Source organism: Panthera leo, chromosome E3 (genome assembly GCF_018350215.1).
Source record: "Panthera leo isolate Ple1 chromosome E3, P.leo_Ple1_pat1.1, whole genome shotgun sequence".
In the NCBI taxonomy this organism is placed as follows: Eukaryota; Metazoa; Chordata; class Mammalia; order Carnivora; family Felidae; genus Panthera; species Panthera leo.
The window spans coordinates 18,214,158-18,232,092 of record NC_056694.1 but is presented as its reverse complement, the minus strand read 5'-3'; the positions used below and the strand labels follow the sequence as shown (position 1 = coordinate 18,232,092).

Here is a 17,935-nt window from a genome sequence, read left to right as displayed (position 1 = left end):
CGCCTCAGCGCAGAGCCCGAGCTTGTTGCTAGGGGAAGCTTTGAGGGGGCGCGAGTAGAAGCAAAGAAGAAGCCGTGATCTGCGCCTGCGTGTAGGGTAGCTGTTGGGAGGGGCAAGGGAGGGAGGCTTGCTGGGCTCGGAAAAGGCGGGAAAATGGACTGCTCTGGTTAGTAACCATACAGCCAGGACGTGGGGTCCTAAGTTCGAGGAATCTGCTAGGAAAACTCAGTCTGTCAAATCCCTTCGGGAAGCAGGCATCTCACAATTGCATGACCTGCCCAAGGTCACAAAGCCTTTATGTCAGAGCATTTCCATGACCACACCCACCTAATTCTATCAACTAGTGGGAACTATCAACCTTATTTCATACAAGAAAGCAAGACATAAAGTGGCAGAGCTGCGATCAAAAGGTGTTTTCCAAAGGCAAAAGGAGGATAGAGATGCAGTAATCCACGCCCTTTGCCAGCCTCTATCCCAAATTGAAGATTCAACAAGGTAAAGTCCCCCAAACCTGTCTGCCCTGAAATTCCCACCTCCATCCAATCCCCAATAAACACCCTGGGCGACATTGGGCAAAAAAGCCTTTTATTTCCCCCCACATTCCAGCTCTCCATTTTTTGTAACATCTCTTCGAACTCAGAACAAAGGCCAGAGAAGTTGATTCACACCTGGAGAAAAAGAAAATTAAAAACCAGGGCAGATCACAGGGCCCCTGGGGGAAGCTCTGGGATGGCTGCAAAGTAAGGAGCAGAGGCAATGGCAGCTAGAGATAGGTACAAGCACTAATCTTGACTGGGGTGGATGACTTCAGGACCTCAGGATCTGCCAGGAGCCAGAGAGGCTTCCTTTCCCAGTCCACTCAGATCTAAGAAAGGCTAAGAGAGTTCCACCATCTCCCATCCCAGGCAGATGGATAGGGCAGTGAAGTCTAGCCCTGAGCAAAATAAGCAAGGTTGATTTTCAGCAATCCAGTTCCTTTGGCCAGAGCCCCTCCCTGGGCTTGGGCAGTTGCCGCTTCTCCCAAGGTTATTTCCTAGGGCACAGCAGCCAGTTGTTGAAGCTGAGAATAGTTTAAGAGTTGGCTGCACAATAGGTAACTCTCATATGAGATCCATCTGACAGAGTGAGACTTTTTTACAGAAAAAACTTTTTTCTTTAATGAGCTGACACATGAAATGGTTAGCCAATATGTCCCCCACCCACTGCTACCTTTGTGAGGTGTGTTCCTCCAAAGATCCTGTTAGCAGAATCAACTTTTTCTAAATGCAGTGAAGGCTGATGGAAAAGAGGTGTATGTAAAATGCTTGGGCACAAAGTATGTGCCTAGTAAATGGGCATCACCAATCCTTTTGAGCTGTTCAATTTGAGTTTTACAAAAGCTGCATCATAAAAATAGGTATCAGGATGTCAGGACAAAAGCAAGACAACCCTAATTCGCATCCAGGATGCATCATCAAATTTGAACCCTCTTGACTCCCACTGTTACCAAAAAACTTGGATGTGAACTACAGCTATGCATGAAATCTTAAAAATCAGAATGTTAACTGAAAGTCAGTCACAAAAGAATGCATGTGATTCCATCTACATAAAGTTCAAAAATAAAACCAAACCATATTATTAAGGAATGACTCTATCTCAGTTATAATTGCCACCCCTACTCCATCCCCTACTCCCACAGGACTGGGGCAAAGAACCTTACCTGAGAACAAGTTGGGAACTAGGCCAGCGCCCTCAGAGCCGGGTTCTAGACCAGTGGGATTCCCGGCGCGGGTGAAAGCACACAGCAGTGAGACAGCAGAGAAGGCCACAGAAGAGAAGCAGGAAGGAGCCCAAAACAAACAGTCTGGAGCCACACAGAGCCAGCTCCTCCTAGGGATGGGCACAGGAAGGGAAGGAGGCATGAATGAGAGAGGGAGGGTGGAGAATCTTCCCCTGGGAAGACGTCTTATCCCCAGGCCAAGAACTACAGAGAGAAGCCCCCATGGGGGAGAGGGCTCTCTACATCCAGGAGAGAAGGAGAACCCAAAGAGAAAATGTAATTTCTGCATAAGCTAATTGTCTCGATGGTCTACAAACTGCTTTCTTGCCCAGCCATTTACGTGAAATCCCACAATGTCTCCAGGAGGTAGGAAAGTCCACTACTATCCACGTTTTAAATATGTGCAAGTAGGGCCAGGTCTGGAAACAAGTATTTTCTCTGGTTGTAAACTCCCAGGTGATGTTCCTCACCAGGGTCCTTGCAAGTGTGAGGAAAGAGTACACAGCAGCCTCCTAACTGGTCTCTCTCCTTCCACACAGCACCACTGGACCCCCTGGCCTACAGTGTCAAGTTGTAGCATTTTAGCCTGGCATCACGGTACCTCATCATCAGGCCTCTGCATCCCTTCTGTCTCTTCCCCTCAGTCATTCCTAAGCCCCTCAGCGTGGAGTGCCCTCGAAGGCCGAGCACTTTTCAATCTCTAGGCCTGTGTTTGTGCCGGTCCTTTTGCCTGAAATGCGTTCCCCCTCTCCTGAACCCCCTCTATTGCATTCTCTATCCACATCTTCCTCCTCTTCAAGGGTCACCGTGAAAGGGCAGACAGAGCCTGGGACTACAGTCAGAAGGCAGACATTGCAATCCTGTATCTGCCACTTAGCCAGTTGTGTGGCCTTGGGCAATTCGCTCCCTCTAAGCCTGTTTCCTCATCTGTAAAATGGGATAATAACAGCTACCTCAAAAGGCTATTTTAAGATCAAATGAGATAATGAACTTGAAAGCGCTTGGTACATTATAAATTACTGTACACAATTCCCTTTCTTAAATGCCACCTTCTCTGTGAAGCACTCTCCATAAATGTTCAAGTTAGGGTTGATTGCTCCTTACTCCATGTCTGAATAACACTTTGCTCACATCTCTATGATAGCAATTAGCCCATTCTGCCCCTTCTGACAGCTTCCAAATTCCTGTATTCTGTTTAAACACAAGTTAATAGTAATAGCTGTCATTTATCCAAATCTCTGTTATGTACCAGGCATTGTCCTGAGCACCTGACATTAATTCTCATTCATCTTTATTTGTTGGAATCAGGAGATAATATTATGTTTTCCATTTTACAGATGATGTTTCCATTTTTACAACTCAGAGAGGCTCAGATGCTTGCTCAAGGTCACACCCCCTCTGAGGCAGAATTATAGAGCCCTACACCTTTTTCTGTTAGGTAAAACTGCCTCCAGAAGCCTTCAAGACACAGCGTTCAGCACGGCAGTCTATGAAACCCCAACAACCTGAGGTTCTTACCGACGTGAGCAGCTTGGTGAGCACAAGGCCTTCGTGGCTCCAGACCCTGACACACTCCTCAGCCATCCTAGAATTCAAGGTGGCATTTCCTGCTCCCTCCTCTGAGCAGGATATGGGGGGCTGGCTGGCGGGCAGGATTCCTGGGGCAGCACTAAAATACAGGCAGGTTCCTGGGGTCCTCTCTGCGGTCACCCTGGCTGTAATGAGGACCAGCTCTGTTGCAGAGGATCCTATGAGAGACACAGGAGAGGGGTTGGAAGAAAATGGAGGGTGGGTTGGAAGCCATCCATCTTCAGACTTACATTCATTTCTAAGGCTTCCTACAGTACCGGGTGTTTTGGCATTGAGGCTATTCAATAAAGTACTCTATGTGCCATCATCATGTCATTGAGAAATGACAATAACTGTGAACCAATATAAACAAAAAATTAAGTTAGCTTACAATCAATAAAATAATCATACCAGTACTCACAAAGTTGCAGTGAAACTGGGGCAGATACACATTGCCAATGTCAGTCTGTATAAACTAGTTTGTCCTTTTTAAGAAAGTAGCTTTCTACTAGGTACCAAAATCCATTGAAAGGTTCACACCCCATTTCAAATTAGCGGGAAAAGGATGGCCTATTTAGTCAGTGAATTTGGAACGATTTCCATTTGTGGAAAAAAAAAAAAAGTTAGACTCATCTCACACTATAAAATAAAGTCCAGATGTGCTAAAGACCTATATTAACAAACTAAACAAAACAAAACCCAAAGAAAATACAGAAGAATATTTTCTAATTTTAAAGTGAGGAAGGCCTTCCTAAAAAAGACACAAGACCTAAAAGCCTGAGTAAAGAATGAGAGCAATAAACAACTCATAACAGTTAAAGACTTCTCTACAGTGAAAGAGAACTTAAAAAAAGTAACAGAGGGGCGCCTGGGTGGCTCAGTCGGTTAAGCGGCCGACTTCGGCTCAGGTCGTGATCTCGCGGTCCGTGAGTTCGAGCCCCGCGTCGGGCTCTGTGCTGACAGCTCAGAGCTTGGAGCCTGTTTCGGATTCTGTGTCTCCCTCTCTCTGACCCTCCCCCGTTCATGCTCTGTCTCTCTGTCTCAAAAATAAATAAACGTTAAAAAAAAAAATTTTTTTTTTAAATTAAAAAAAAAGTAACAGAATGGATGAAAATACCTATGTTTAACTGGCAAAAAGGTTTACTATACAGAATGTAAAAGGATCTTCTAAAAATCAAGAAGGTAAAGGTAAACCATTTTTTTCTTTTTTTTCCCCCCACAAAACCGCAAGACAAATAAAAGTAAAATGGGCAAAGGATATGAACAGGAAATTCACGGAGGCACAGAAATGGCCAATAAACCAAAAATTGTTTAACCTCACTAATAATCGGGAGAGAGTAAATTAAAACAATCAGGTAATTCCTTTGCTCATTAAATTGGTAAAAATTAAAAAGACTGATAATAATAAGAGTTGCTGAAGATGTGGGGAAATGGGCAGTTTTAATGAGTGACACCTTTCAGAAAAATACAATTTGGCTGTTTCTGTCATAATTTCAAATGGGTACAGAGAGGGACTAAGAAGATGCCCATCAAACTGTGGACTGTGCAGGGGAGATGAGGAGGATTTTTTGTTTTGTTTTTCTGATAGAGAGAGAGTAGGGGGTGGGGGGGACACAAGGGAGGAACAGAGAGAGAGGGAGATGGAGAATATGAAGCAGGCTCCATGCTGACAGCATACAGCCCGATGGGGAGCTCAAACCCACGATCTGTGAGATCGTAACTTGAGCCGAAGTCAGTCACTTAACCAACTGAGCCACCAAGCACCCTGAGGCAAGGAAGATTTTTACACCTGCTTTGTATACTTCTATGTGCTCTAAATCCACAACAAAATGAATTTGTCCATTAAAAAAAAGGTCCATACCCTTGGACTCAGTCATACCACTTGTAGAAACTAATCCTAAGGTAAGGATTCAAAAGAAAAATGCCACGTATACCAAGATGTTTATTGTGATTTCACAAAAAATGCCAAAAAATAAGAAACAGTAGAGATGTTTAACACTAGGAAAAGCATTACAAGTGATGGCCTAGCCACTTAATGGATCACCTTACATCCATTAAAATAATAATATTCAGGCCGGGCAGTAAGAAAAAAGAATGATGTCATAAGGAGAAAAAAGAGAAATAGAAACCAGTACATGTATCATAATGAGAACTGAAAAATGTACATGTAAAATTTTCTAAGAGAATGCCCCTTTTTCAGTGTTTTCCAGATCAAATTAATTACCAAAGTCCTGTCAATCCCATACTGCCAATGTCTCTTAGATCAGTCCCGGTTTTTCACAGCATTGTTTTAGCTCAGTTTTTCTCATCATCTTCTTTTTTTTTTTTTCCAAAGATTTTATTTAGGGGTGCCTGGGTGGCTCAGTCGGTTAAGCATCCGACTTTGGCTAGGTCATGATCTCACGGTTCATGAGTTTGAGCCCCGCATCAGGGTCTGTGCTGACAGCTCAGAGTCTGGAGCCTGCTTTGGATTTTGTGTCTCCCCCTCTCTCTGCTTCTCTCTCACTCTGTCTCCCCAAAATAAATAAATGTTAAAAAAAAAAAAGATTTTATTTAATTTTTTTAAAGTAATCTCTACACCCATCATGGGGCTTGAACTCACAACCCCTAGATCAAGAGCCGCAGACTCCACCAATTGAGCCAGCCAGGTGCCCCTTCTCATCATCTTTCTATTGCAACCACCTCCTAACTGGTCCTCTTCCATCTGGGCGCATTCCTACCAGACAATCAGCCAACAGACTGTGATCTTTTAAAAGAACAACAACAAAACCCTACTATTTTTCTGCCTAAAATTGTGAGTTTGCCCAACGTACTAAAGTTCAACTACCTGGGCTTGGCACACAAGACCTTCCATAGGATTCTGTCTGCTCTCTCCAGTCCATCTGTTGCCACTCACTCAACACTCCTTCCCCTGCACCAAAATGAACCCCTTGAAGTTCTCAAACATGCCATTACGGTCCCCATCTGCATACTTTTGTATGTGCTTGTCCCTCTGGCTGGAAGAGCAAAGCCCTAAACCTCCCTCAAGCCAGCTCAGGCACTGAATCCTTGGAAAAGCCTGTTTTCACTATCCCTGCTTGGCAGGCTCCTAACTATTCCCACTGTATCTTGTGTGCTACTACATACATTGAAAGGTATTTACTTTGGGGAGCCTGGGTGGCTCAGTGGGTTGAGCATCTGACTCTTGATATCCGCTCAGGTCGTGATCCCAGGGTGGTGGGATTGAGCCCCAACTTGGCTCAGCAGGGAATCTGCTTGAGATTCTTTCTCTCCCTCTGCCCCTCCCCCACTTGTGCACATGCTTTAGCTCTTTCTCAAATAAAAATTAAAAGGAAAGAAAAGAAAGAAAGGTATTTACTTCTGTTCATGTCTGTATCCTTGCTAGACTGTAAGCAGCTTGGAGTGAGGACCCGGGTCTTACACATCTCTATATTCCCCATGCTTGCTACATAATAGGTGCTCAATAATTATTACTTAGGTGATGCAATCATAGGTGGGTTATATTTTATTTTTGTCCAGAGTAATCTCTCATGATATTATTCTGGTTCTAACCATTATAAAAAGAACAAGGGCTTGTTTGCAAAAACAGAACTGGAGAAGTTGATCCTAAAATTCATATAGTAATTAAAGGAATCTGGAATAATGACAATTTTTAAAAAGAAGAACAAAGTTGAAGGACTCACATTTTCTTTCTTTTTTTTTTTTTTTAAGGTTTATTCATTTTTCAGAAACAGCGAGAGACAGAACTTGAGGCGGGGAGGGGCAGAGATAGAGGGAGGCACAGAATCTGAAGCAGGCTCCAGGCTCTGAGCTGTCAGCACAGAGCCTCACATGGGGCTCGAACTCACAGACTGTGAGATCATGACCTGAGCCGAAGTTGGATGCTCAACTGACTGAGCCACCCAGGCACCCTGAAGACTCACATTTTCAGATTTCAAACTTAATACAAAGCTACAGTAATTAAAAGAGTGTGGTGCTAGCGTAAGGATAGACATATGGATCAATGGAATAGAACTCAGAGTCCAGAAATAAATTCATATATACATACATGCTCAGCTGGTTTTCAATAAGGGTGCCAAAATTATTCAATAAGAAAGAATAGTCTTTTCAACAAAACATTGGGACAACTGAATAGCCACTTGCAAACAATGAAGTTGGATCCCATCCTCACATCATTCACAAAAATTAACTCAAAAATGGATCATAGAGCTAAGTGTAAAGTCAAAACTACAAAATTTTAGTAGAAAATATACAAGTAAATCTTAGTGAGCTTGAGTTAGGCAAAGCCTGCTAAACCAACACACTAAAAGCGCAAGCAACAAAAGAAAAAATTGATAAACTGGATTTCATCAAAATTAAAACCTTCGTGTTTCAAAGAACACCATCCACAAAATGAAAAGACAACCCAGAGAATGGGAGAAAATATTTGCAAATCATACCTCAGATAAGAGACTTGTATCCAGAAAATATAAAGAACTCTTATAGGGGCACCTGGGTGGCTCAGTCGGTTGAGCGTCCGACTTCGGCTCAGGTCACGATCTCACAGCTTGTGAGTTCGAGCCCCGCGTCGGGCTCTGTGCTGACAGCTCAGAGCCTGAAGCCTGCTTCGGATTCTGTGTCTCCCTCTCTCTCTGCCCCTAATCCACTCGCATTCTGTCTCTGTCTCTCTCAAAAATAAATAAACATTAAAAAAAAATTAAAAAAAAAGAACTCTTATAAGTCAATAATTATAAGACAAATTATCCAATTATTTTTTCACAAGCAAACTCCAAATAAACATTTCTCCAAAGGAGATAGACAAATAAGTGCATGAAAAAAAGACGTTCAGTATCATTAGCCGTGTCAATCAGAACCACAGTGAGATACTATTTCCCACTGCCTAGGATGGTTGGAATAAAAAAGACCGACAATAACAAATGTTGGTGAGGACGTGGAGAAATTGGAATTCTCATTCACTGCTGTAAAATAGCCTGGAAGCTCCTCAAAAGATTTAATGGGAACACCTGGGTGGCTCAGTCAGTTAAGTGTCTGACTCTTGATTTCAGCTTAGGTCATGATCACAGAGTCGTGAAATCAAGTCCTGTGTTGGCCTCCAAGCTGAGAATGGAACCTGCCTGGGATTCTCTCTCTCCCTCTCTCTTTGCCCCTCCCTTGCTCATGCGCGCTCTCTCTCTCTAATAAAAATTAAGATTAAAAAAAAAAAGATTAAACATAGAGTTACCGTATGATCCAGCAACTCCACTCCTTAGTATTTCATTTTCCTCAAGAGAAATGAAAATGTATGATCACACAAAATCTTGTATGAGAATGTTCATGGCGGCATTGCTCATAATGGTAAAAAAGTAGGAACAATCCAAATGTCAATGAACTGGCGAATGGATAAATGAAAGATGGACGATTCATACACTGAGCGCTATTCGGCAATAAAAACATGAAGCACTGGTAAGTGCTACGACATGGATGAACCTTGAAAACATGCTGGTTGAAAGAAGCAGTCACAAAAGACCACATATTGTATGAAATGTTCAGTACGCAAATCTACAGAAAAAGCAAGATTAGTAGTTGCCTGTGTCTGGGAGGTTAGGAGGAAAAGGGGAGTGACTGATAATGGGTTTAGGATTTCTTTTGGAGGCAATGAAAATGTTCTAAAATTGACAGTGGTGAGAGTTGCCCACTTTTGTGAGTATGTGAAAAGCCATTTAATTGTACATTTTAAATGTGTGAATTTTGTGGTATGTGATCATATCTCAACAAAGCTCTCGTATATATATTTAGAAAATAAAAAGCACAGGAAAAATCACCCCAAGTCTGTATATATCAGACACCTGCCTTTATTCTCATCCTTTGATCACACATATGTATACCTGGACATAAGAGACCTCCCGCTGCGACACACTCAGCTACATATGTAATTCACAAGAGATGCTTAGAATGATAGTGTCGAAAAGGACCTCAGAAGCCAGACAGTTCCACCTTTCTCTCCTCCCTTTTCATCTCCCCAGTTTCAGACAAGGAACTTGAGGCCAAATCTCATGCAGGAATAAACTGACACACTCTCTCTCTCTCGCTCTCTCTCTTATCATTTTCCCAGATGACTCTAAGCTCTGTGGGAATGGAGATGCCTAATTTTTTCTGTATTGTCCATAGCACATAGAGCTGTGGTAAGAACAAAGCAGAAACTTAGGACACTTGCTTAATTGAAGGAGGACATGCTTCTTGAATATCCCCTAGGAGAAAGAAGGTAGCCTCCAATAGGAGAAAGCGGTAGAGATCAAGAAGGATGAGAAAAAACATTAGGTCAAATCTATCCCATCTCATTACACCTCCAAGGATGGAACCAAAAAACCTCAGGGGCACCTGGATGGCTTTGTCTGATTTGATTTCAGCTTAGGTCATGATCCCAAGGTCATGGGATTGAGCCCCATGTCAGGTTCTGCACTCTCTGTGTCAGAGCCTACTTAGGATTCTCTCTCTCTCTCTCTCTCTCTCTCTCTCTCTCTCTCTCTCTCTCTCCCCCCTGCCCCTGCCCCCACTCATATTCACTCTGTCTCTCAAAAACAAACAAACAAACAAACAAACAAACAAACAAACAAACCCACCTCAGAGCCAGAACGGGAGAAAGAAAACGCTTGTTCACTGAAAGTATCTAGCCCTTACTACAGCAGAAGTGACTAAGGCCAAGGGATATGCCCAAGGTCACCAGGTTGGGGAGGTCAGAGACAGGGCCCACCCCTAAGTATTCTGATGCCCAACCCCTATTCCTCCTTGATCTCACCTTTCAATCCAATATGACTACCCAGGACCTGGGTTTCGAATGTCTGGGTCTTGTTCCTGTCTGGACCATCTCCGAAGTTCAAGGTGGTCAGTAAGCCTACAACGTGAGATCCACGCGACTTCCGTGTGGCTGTCCCATTCACGGGGCACAGGGTCAGCTGGCCAAAAGATCTCAGGAAAGAGACCCAGTCCTGTGTGCAAAAGGAAGGTGAGAGGTGAGACATTAGCAGCATGAGCAGACCTGTATGGAAAGGATGAAGGTACTCACCTGAGGGATGTCAGGGCTGCGCAGGCCAGTCCTGTGGGTGAGGAGGAAGCTGCCAAGGCCCAGGCCTGAAAGGCCAAGAAGCAGCAGGATCAAAGTGGCACAGACCAGAGGTGGGTGGTGGGCGAGACAGAGATGCAGGTTGTGCCCTGCCTGGCAGCTGCCCATGGGGAGGAGAGGGGTCCGGGCCTCCACGGAGAGCCTGCTGGAGGACAGGAAGGAAGAACTGGACAAGAGCCTGAGAGTCAGAAGGCACTTACCCATTTTTATTCAAAGGTAAGCTAAAGCACTGAAAAGACAAGGGACTCGCTCAAGGCTCCACGGCCAGTTAGTGGCAGAGCCAGGACAAGAACCCAAGGCTCTTGACTCCAAGTATTCATCCCCCTGCACCACTCTAAAAATGTCCGCTGTATTTCATTTCTGATGTGATCAATGCAGAAGCAAAGTAGAGCACACTGTGCTCGAAAACGGAACCCAAATGGAGAGTTCTCAAGGGGAGAAATTGAGGAAGCAGCTGTTCTGGGGCTAGGGTTTGGCTGAAGAACAATTCCAGCCAATAGCCTAGACAAAGGAAGTGTCTGATGAAAAGAACTCCACTTTGGAGCAAAACGGTTCAGTCTGAAGCCTCCTCTGCCACTCACTGGCTATGTGAGAAAAACCAGTTAACCTTTGTGAGCTTAAGGATCTGTGAAGGGAAGGAGGGTGAAGGGTGGTTCTAAGAACACCAAATAATGAGGACTAAATGTGACAAATAAAGCAGTTTGCACAGTACTTGGGCCTTGCAGGGACGCAACAAATGTCCATTTTCTTTCTATTTCTCTGTGTCATAATGACCTTTAAAACTAGGTGAAGCAAAGCAAAAAACACTGTGGTGGAAACTGAGGTTCGGGGACTTTAACAGAGGAGGGGCAGGGCCAAGGTCTGAAACCCGTTTTCTGCTTCCAGGTAGAGAGAGTGCCCTTTGCCAAGCAAGAAGCAACAGTCTGATGAAAAGGAACATCTGGAACACGGGATAAACATATTGGGTGGGGGGAGAAGGAAGGCTCCAGGGAAATACAGGTGTCCCAAAAGCCCAGCCCCTGCCCTGCCTCCCGTCCCGGCACATCTGGAAAGAGGGAGGAAGCGCGAAGGGGGAGGGCAGAGCCTGAGGTCAGCGGCTGGTGGTGCCCCTGGGCCTCCCCTCCCCCCGCCCCAAGCCCCTCCTGCATGAACTCAACACCCGCAACATCCCTTTCCCGGTCTTGCGGCGTCGGTTCCGCCTGCCGCTAGCTCTCACCGCTCGGAGCCGGGCGGAGGCCGGCGCCCCCCGCGACGTCACGCGTGGAGCAGCGAAGGGGCGGGGTCCGTGCTCCCACTCACCCACCCCCACCCTCGCCGTGGGATTCGCATGCGCAGTGGCCACGCGGGCGGCCGCCCGGCCTCTCCCAGACTGGGCGGGGGCGTACCAAGAGGAAAGGCAAGGAAGGGGCAACGGAGAAGAAACTACCCCGCGGTAGGTGAGTGAGAGGGAGAGAGGCAAAGGCGCTGACTCCAGGGACGTTGTTAGAACTGGAAAGCCTCACTCCGGAGACACTATGGGGCATTTCAACGACAATCCGGTCGCGGGCATTTTTCTGTTGCTGGTCCCCCACCCGCGCCAGTCGCACAGCCCAGCCGCGCCCAGGTTCCGGGTAAGAATTTGGGGTCCGCCCGGGGGCGGGACTCCAATCCTAGGACTCTGGCCTTCTGGGCTGTTTGGGTTCGGCTCTTCTCTGCAGACGTAACATCTACACTTCATGCTTGGACTGTGTTTTAGCGACTCCTTAATGCGTAGGATCCTATAGCTGCAGGGCTGCTCAATAGAGACCGTCTTATTTCACTTCTGCCCAGATTTTGGAGATGAGAACACCTGAAATAGCGAGACGCATGGAGCCAAGAACCGTGGGTTCAAATCCTAACTTTGTGCCTGCCTCTGCATAAGCCATAACCGTGCTCTTTTGGGGAGCCGAGTTTGTTAAAGGGGTTCATCCTGGGGTGCCTGGGTGGCTCAGTCCGTTAAGTGTCCGACTTCGGCTCAGGTCATGATCGCACAGTTTGTGAGTTCGAGCCCCACATCCGGCTCTGTGCCGACAGCTCAGAGCCTGGAGCCTGCTTCAGATCCTGTGTCTACTTCTCTCTCTACCTCTCCCCTGCTCGTACTCGGTCTCTCTCTCAAAAATAAATAAACATTAAAAAAAAGGGGGGTGGGGGTTCATCCTACCTACCTCACTGGTTGGATGGGAAGCTGAAGAGGCAAAGTGTGGGAAAACATGGGACAGGTGTGCACTGAGCGTTCAACTGCACTCGACAAATAAATGCTCCGTGAAGCAAAATCTTAATATTCAACTCTCCTGACGCTCTGTTAAGACAGAGACCATGTCATTCCTGTACCACCCCCCTTCCCAAAAGTTTATAGCCCCAAACCCTTTCCTAAATCGTAAAATAATATCCAACAAGGGTGCAAAGACCATTCAATGAGGAAAAGCTAGTCTTCTCAACAAATGGTGTTGGGAAGACTAGAGACCCACATGTTAAACCCTTACCTTACAGCATATGTAAAAGTTAATTCAAAATGCACCAAAGAACTAAATGTAAGAGCTGAAACTATAAAACTCTTAGAAGAAAACATGAGGAGATCTTCGTGACCTTGGATTTGGCAACAATTTCTTGGATATGACACCAAAAGCACAGACAACGAAAGAAAAGATGAATCGGACTACATCAAAATTTAAAACTTCTGGGGGCGCCTGCATGGCTTAGCTGGTTAAGCATCCAGCTCTTGGTTTCAGCTCAGGTCATGATCTCATGGTTGATGAGTTCTCAGGCTGGACACTGTCAGCACAGAGCCTGCTTGGAATTCTCTCCTCCCCCCCCCCCCCCACCCTGCTCGCTCTCTCTCTCTCTCTCTCTCAGAAGAAATAAACTTTAAAAAATTTTTTTTAAACTTTTGTACATCAAAGGACAAAAGAGAGTGAAAAGCAACCCACCGAATGGGAGGAAGTATTTGCAAATCACGTATTTGCTAAAGACTAAATAATATCCAGAATATATAAAGAGCTCTTACGGCTCAACACAACCACCACAAAAACCCTGGTTTAAAAAATAGGCAAAGGACTTGAAGATGTTTCTCCAGGGGCGCCTGGGTGGCGCAGTCGGTTAAGCGTCCGACTTCAGCCAGGTCACAATCTCACGGTCCGTGAGTTCGAGCCCCGTGTCAGGCTCTGGGCTGATGGCTCGGAGCCTGGAGCCTGTTTCCGATTCTGTGTCTCCCTCTCTCTCTGCCCCTCCCCCGTTCATGCTCTGTCTCTCTCTGTCCCAAAAATAAATAAAAAACGTTGAAAAAAAATTAAAAAAAAAAAAAAAAAAAAAAAGATGTTTCTCCAAAGATATACAAACGGCCAATAGGCCCATGAAAAAATACTAAACATTACTGATCATTAGGGAAATGCAAATGAAAACCACAATTAGATACACCTCACAGCAATTAGTATGGGTACTATTAAAAAAAAAGAAGAAGAAGAAGAAGGGAAAATAAGTGTTAGCAAGACTGTGGAGAAGGAATGCTTTTGTGCTGTGGGTGGGAATTTAAAATGGTACAACCAGTACAGAAAACAGAATGGTGGCTCTTCAAAAAATTAAAAATAGGGGCGCCTGGGTGGCTCAGTCAGTTAAGCGTCCCAACTTCAGCCCAGGTCATGATCTCATGGTTGGTGAGTTCAAGCCCTGTGTCAGGCTCTGTGCTGACAGCTTGGAGCCTGGAGCCTGCTTCGGATTCTGTGTCTCCCTCTCTCTGCCCCTCCCCAGCTCATGCTCGCACTCTGTCAAAAGTAAATAAACTTGAAAAATGAAATTAAAAATAGAATTACCAGAGGTGCCTGGCTGGCTCTTGATCTTGGGGTTGTGAGTTTGAGCCTCATGTTGGGTGTAGAGATTACTTTAAAAAAAAAACCAAAACCTTGGGGTGCCTAGGTGTCTCAGTCAGTTAAGTGTTTCACTTCAGCTCAGGTCATGATCTCACGGTTTGTTAGTTTGAGCCCTACATTGGGCTCTGCACTGACAGGGAGGAGCCTGCTTCACATCCTTGGTCTCCCTCTCTCTCTGCCCCTCCCCTGCTCGAGCTGTCTCTCTCTCTTTCTCTCTCCAAAAGAAACATCTTAAATAAATAAATAAAAATAGAATCTTTAAAAAATAGAATTACCATATTATCCAGCAATTCTAATTTTGGGGTATATACCCCCAAAGAATTGAAAGCAAAATCTCTAAGAGATATTTGTATACCCATGTTCATAGCAGCATTATTCACAAGGGCTAAAAGGTGGAAGCAACCCAAGTGTCCATCAACAGATGAATGGATAGATAAAATATGGTATATACATACAGTGAAATATTTTTCATTCTTTAAAAGGAAGGAAGTTCTGATACATGCTACAACCTGGATGAACCTTGAGGGCATTATGCTGAGTGAAATAAGCCAGTCACAAAAAGGCAAGTACTGTATGATTCCATCGATTTAAGGTGGTAGAGTAGTCAAATTCACAGAGAAAGAAAGTAGAATGGTGGTTACCGGGAGCTGGGGGGGAAATGGGAATGGGGAGTTACTGTTTAATGGGTACAGAGTTTCAGTTTTGCAAGATGAAAAGAATTCTGGAGGGGGATGATGGTAACGAATATACTTCACACTACTGGATTTCTGCACTTAAAGATGCACAGAAATGGTTAAGATGGAGGGCCCCTGGGCAGCTCATTCAGTTGAGCATCTAACTCTTGATTTCCGCTCAGGTCACGATCCCAGGGTTGTGGAATTGAGCCCCTAGCATGGAGCCTGCTTAAGATTCTCTCTTTCTGGGGCGCCTGGGTGGCTCAGTCAGTTAAGCATCTGACTTTGGCTCAGGTCACAATCTCATGGTTCATGAGTTCGAGCCCCACGTCAGGCTCTGTGGTGACAACTCAGAGCCTGGAGCCTGCTTTGGAATCTGTGACTCCCTCTCTCTGCCTCTCCCCCACTCTTGTTCTGTCTCTGTATCTCAAAAAATAAATAAATGTTAAAAAAAAATTAAAAAAAAAAAAAAAAAAGATTCTCTCTTTCTACCCCCGCCTCTGCCTCTTCTTCCCCAACCCCGGCTCATGCATGTGCTCTCTCTCTCTCTCTCTCTCTCTCTCTCTCTCTCTCAAAAAAAAAAAAAAAAAAAGGTTAAGATGGTAAATATGTATGTTATGTATATTTTGCCACAAACATAATTTAAAAAAAAACAACCCTTGGTGTGTGTGTGTGTGTGTGTGTGTGTGAATTTATGGCACAGTCTCCTAGAGTATAGTGAGTGACGAATCCATTGATCAACTTAATTGAAATTCCAAGCATAGGAAGTATTTTCTTCTCAAAGGAAAAAGAAGTGTGGCCGACAGAGAATTTTAAAATCTAAGAAGCGGAAGGCACTCAATAACTGAACAAGTTCCACAATAACCACCCCCACTTCCACTTTATTTTCCAGGTGCTAAACTGATGTCTGGAGAGGTTAAGGGACTTGCCCCAAGTCTCCCAACCAGTTAAACCTCAGCCAGAACTAGAGCCCAAGTGTCCCAACACCGAATCTAGTCCTTTCTCACCAAATCCTCCTTGCTAGATCCTGCCAAGGGATCTCTCCTGAAAACCTGTAAAAGTCTCTGCCCATCTGACTCTCAGCCACACCCAGCCCCGTTGGAGCCAGTGAGGTCACCTTTCCCTAGTCTGTTTTGTCTCCCCAGCCACTACCACAGTTCTTGGAATTGTATGCTCTCACAAGCCCCAGTTTTCATAGTTTGAGTACAGTATTTACTCAATAAATATTTATTGACTAATGTATTGAAACAGCTTCTTGGGTTTTTTTTTTTAATATTTTAATGTTTGCTTATTTTTGAGAGAGAGAATACAAGCAGAGGAGGGGCAGAGAGGGAGGGAGACCCAGAATCTGAAGCAGGCTCCAGGCTCTGAGCTGTCAGAGCCTGATGTGGGGCTCAAACTCATGAACTGTGAGATTGTGAGCCAGAGTCAGATGCTTAACCCACTGAACCACACAGGCACCCCTCGAAAACAGCTTCTTACAGGCTAATTTCACCGAGAACTCACCAATTTTCGGTTTCATTTTAAGGTTGGGAGCACATCTGCCCATGCTGAATGGTTGTGAAATTTAGGTTAAAAGATAAAAGAAAGTTTATTTAGTCAACAATTATATTTTAGTGTCTACTGGGGTCCAGGCACAAAATTAGTATCCATATAGCAAAGACCTTGTCAATGTTTCTACTTAATGACAAGTCTAATTTGCAGGGTTATAAGATAAGGCATGAAAGTGCCCAGTGTGGTACACAATAGGAAGTCAACAAATGTGAATTTCCCTTTATTATTCTTGTACTGCAGAGTAATAGGGTATGTTTGGACAGCAGTTCTTGTAAATGACCATAATTAATATTTACTTATGTAGTCCAATCAACCAATTCTACGGACCAGTAGAGGCAAACTGGTTAAAGCATTGAACTGCCTCAAGGCCTGAGAATCAGGGTAAATGGATGTAAACAAATGTCTTACACAGAAAAAAAAAAAAAAAAAAAAAAAAGTTGGGGCGGGGGTAGCCCAAGAAGACACACAATTGGTTGTGCACTGTAATCCATCAGCATTATAGTTAAATTCTAGTTTAGTAATCCACTCATCAGGCCCTTAAGGTGAGTGTTACTGGGGAAAACTGGTCCTAGACAGCTTTAATAATTTAACCAGGGTCACACAGATAGTGGGAGGCAGAAGTTGGCTTATGATTCAAGCCTGAATACAAATGTAAGAATCTACAAATGTGAGAATCAGAAAGCCACTTGAGAAGGGAACCACCCACTCCTTTGAAAGGAATCGAGGGAGGGGTTCCTCCATCACTCCATAATGATAGATTCCTCTCCGAGCTCTGGCCCAGGTAAAAGCTCTTAGGGATCTGTTTGATTTTTTTCCTTCTATATTATTGAGCTCTAAAACTTTATGGAGTCACAGGCCGCTTTGAAAATCTGATGCAAGCTTTCATTCAGTCAGATATTCATTCAGTAAACATCTCTGAGCGGCCAGGCACTATTCTCCAGGCCGGGAATACAATGGTGGATCCCTGACTTGCTAGAAAGTAAAATCCGCCAATGGAAGTTCTCCCTCGAAAAATGAGCTTTTACCTGAACATTTGCAGTTTCAATCAGCAGAAACTCAGTTCTCTTGGAGCCTATCCTCGGACAGGAGACCCTACAAATTTAATAAGTTTCCTTCTACCCTAGTTTGACTTCAGTTTAGTGTTTAGTTTCATATCAGGACTGCTTGATAAAATTAGCCCTTCTTTCTCTTTTACTTCTTGATTTTATCTTGTGTTATTCACCTATTCAATCAACTCATTCATTCATTCAACAAACATTTGAACACCTGTTAAATGCCAGGTACTTGGTTAGGCACTGAGGAAGCCACATTTCCTACCAATGAAAATCCTTACTAAAAGAGACAGATACACAAAGAATTATGATAAAACGTTAAATACCATAAAAGATAATACCATAAT

General features: G+C 44.4%; 1 protein-coding gene across 5 annotated transcripts; it reads right to left on the bottom strand.

Moving 5' to 3' along the window:
• Window positions 1-568: 568 nt before the first annotated feature.
• On the bottom strand, window positions 569-11,748 carry TMEM219 (transmembrane protein 219). Of its 5 annotated transcripts, none has more exons than XM_042923012.1 (6): window positions 11,644-11,748; window positions 10,371-10,593; window positions 10,104-10,293; window positions 3,278-3,507; window positions 1,700-1,869; window positions 569-668 (listed from the first exon to the last, which is right to left on the bottom strand). In XM_042923012.1, the coding sequence occupies exons 2-5, from the start codon at window positions 10,533-10,535 to the stop codon at window positions 1,732-1,734; spliced, it is 723 nt and encodes a 240-aa protein (XP_042778946.1). In that variant the 5' UTR covers window positions 10,536-10,593; window positions 11,644-11,748; the 3' UTR covers window positions 569-668; window positions 1,700-1,731. The 5 variants fall into 5 exon arrangements, with proteins under 5 accessions (XP_042778946.1, XP_042778945.1, XP_042778947.1 ...); XM_042923011.1 differs by having other exon boundaries at window positions 10,371-10,569; window positions 11,644-11,730; XM_042923013.1 differs by having other exon boundaries at window positions 10,371-10,572; window positions 11,644-11,727.
• Window positions 11,749-17,935: the final 6,187 nt, after the last annotated feature.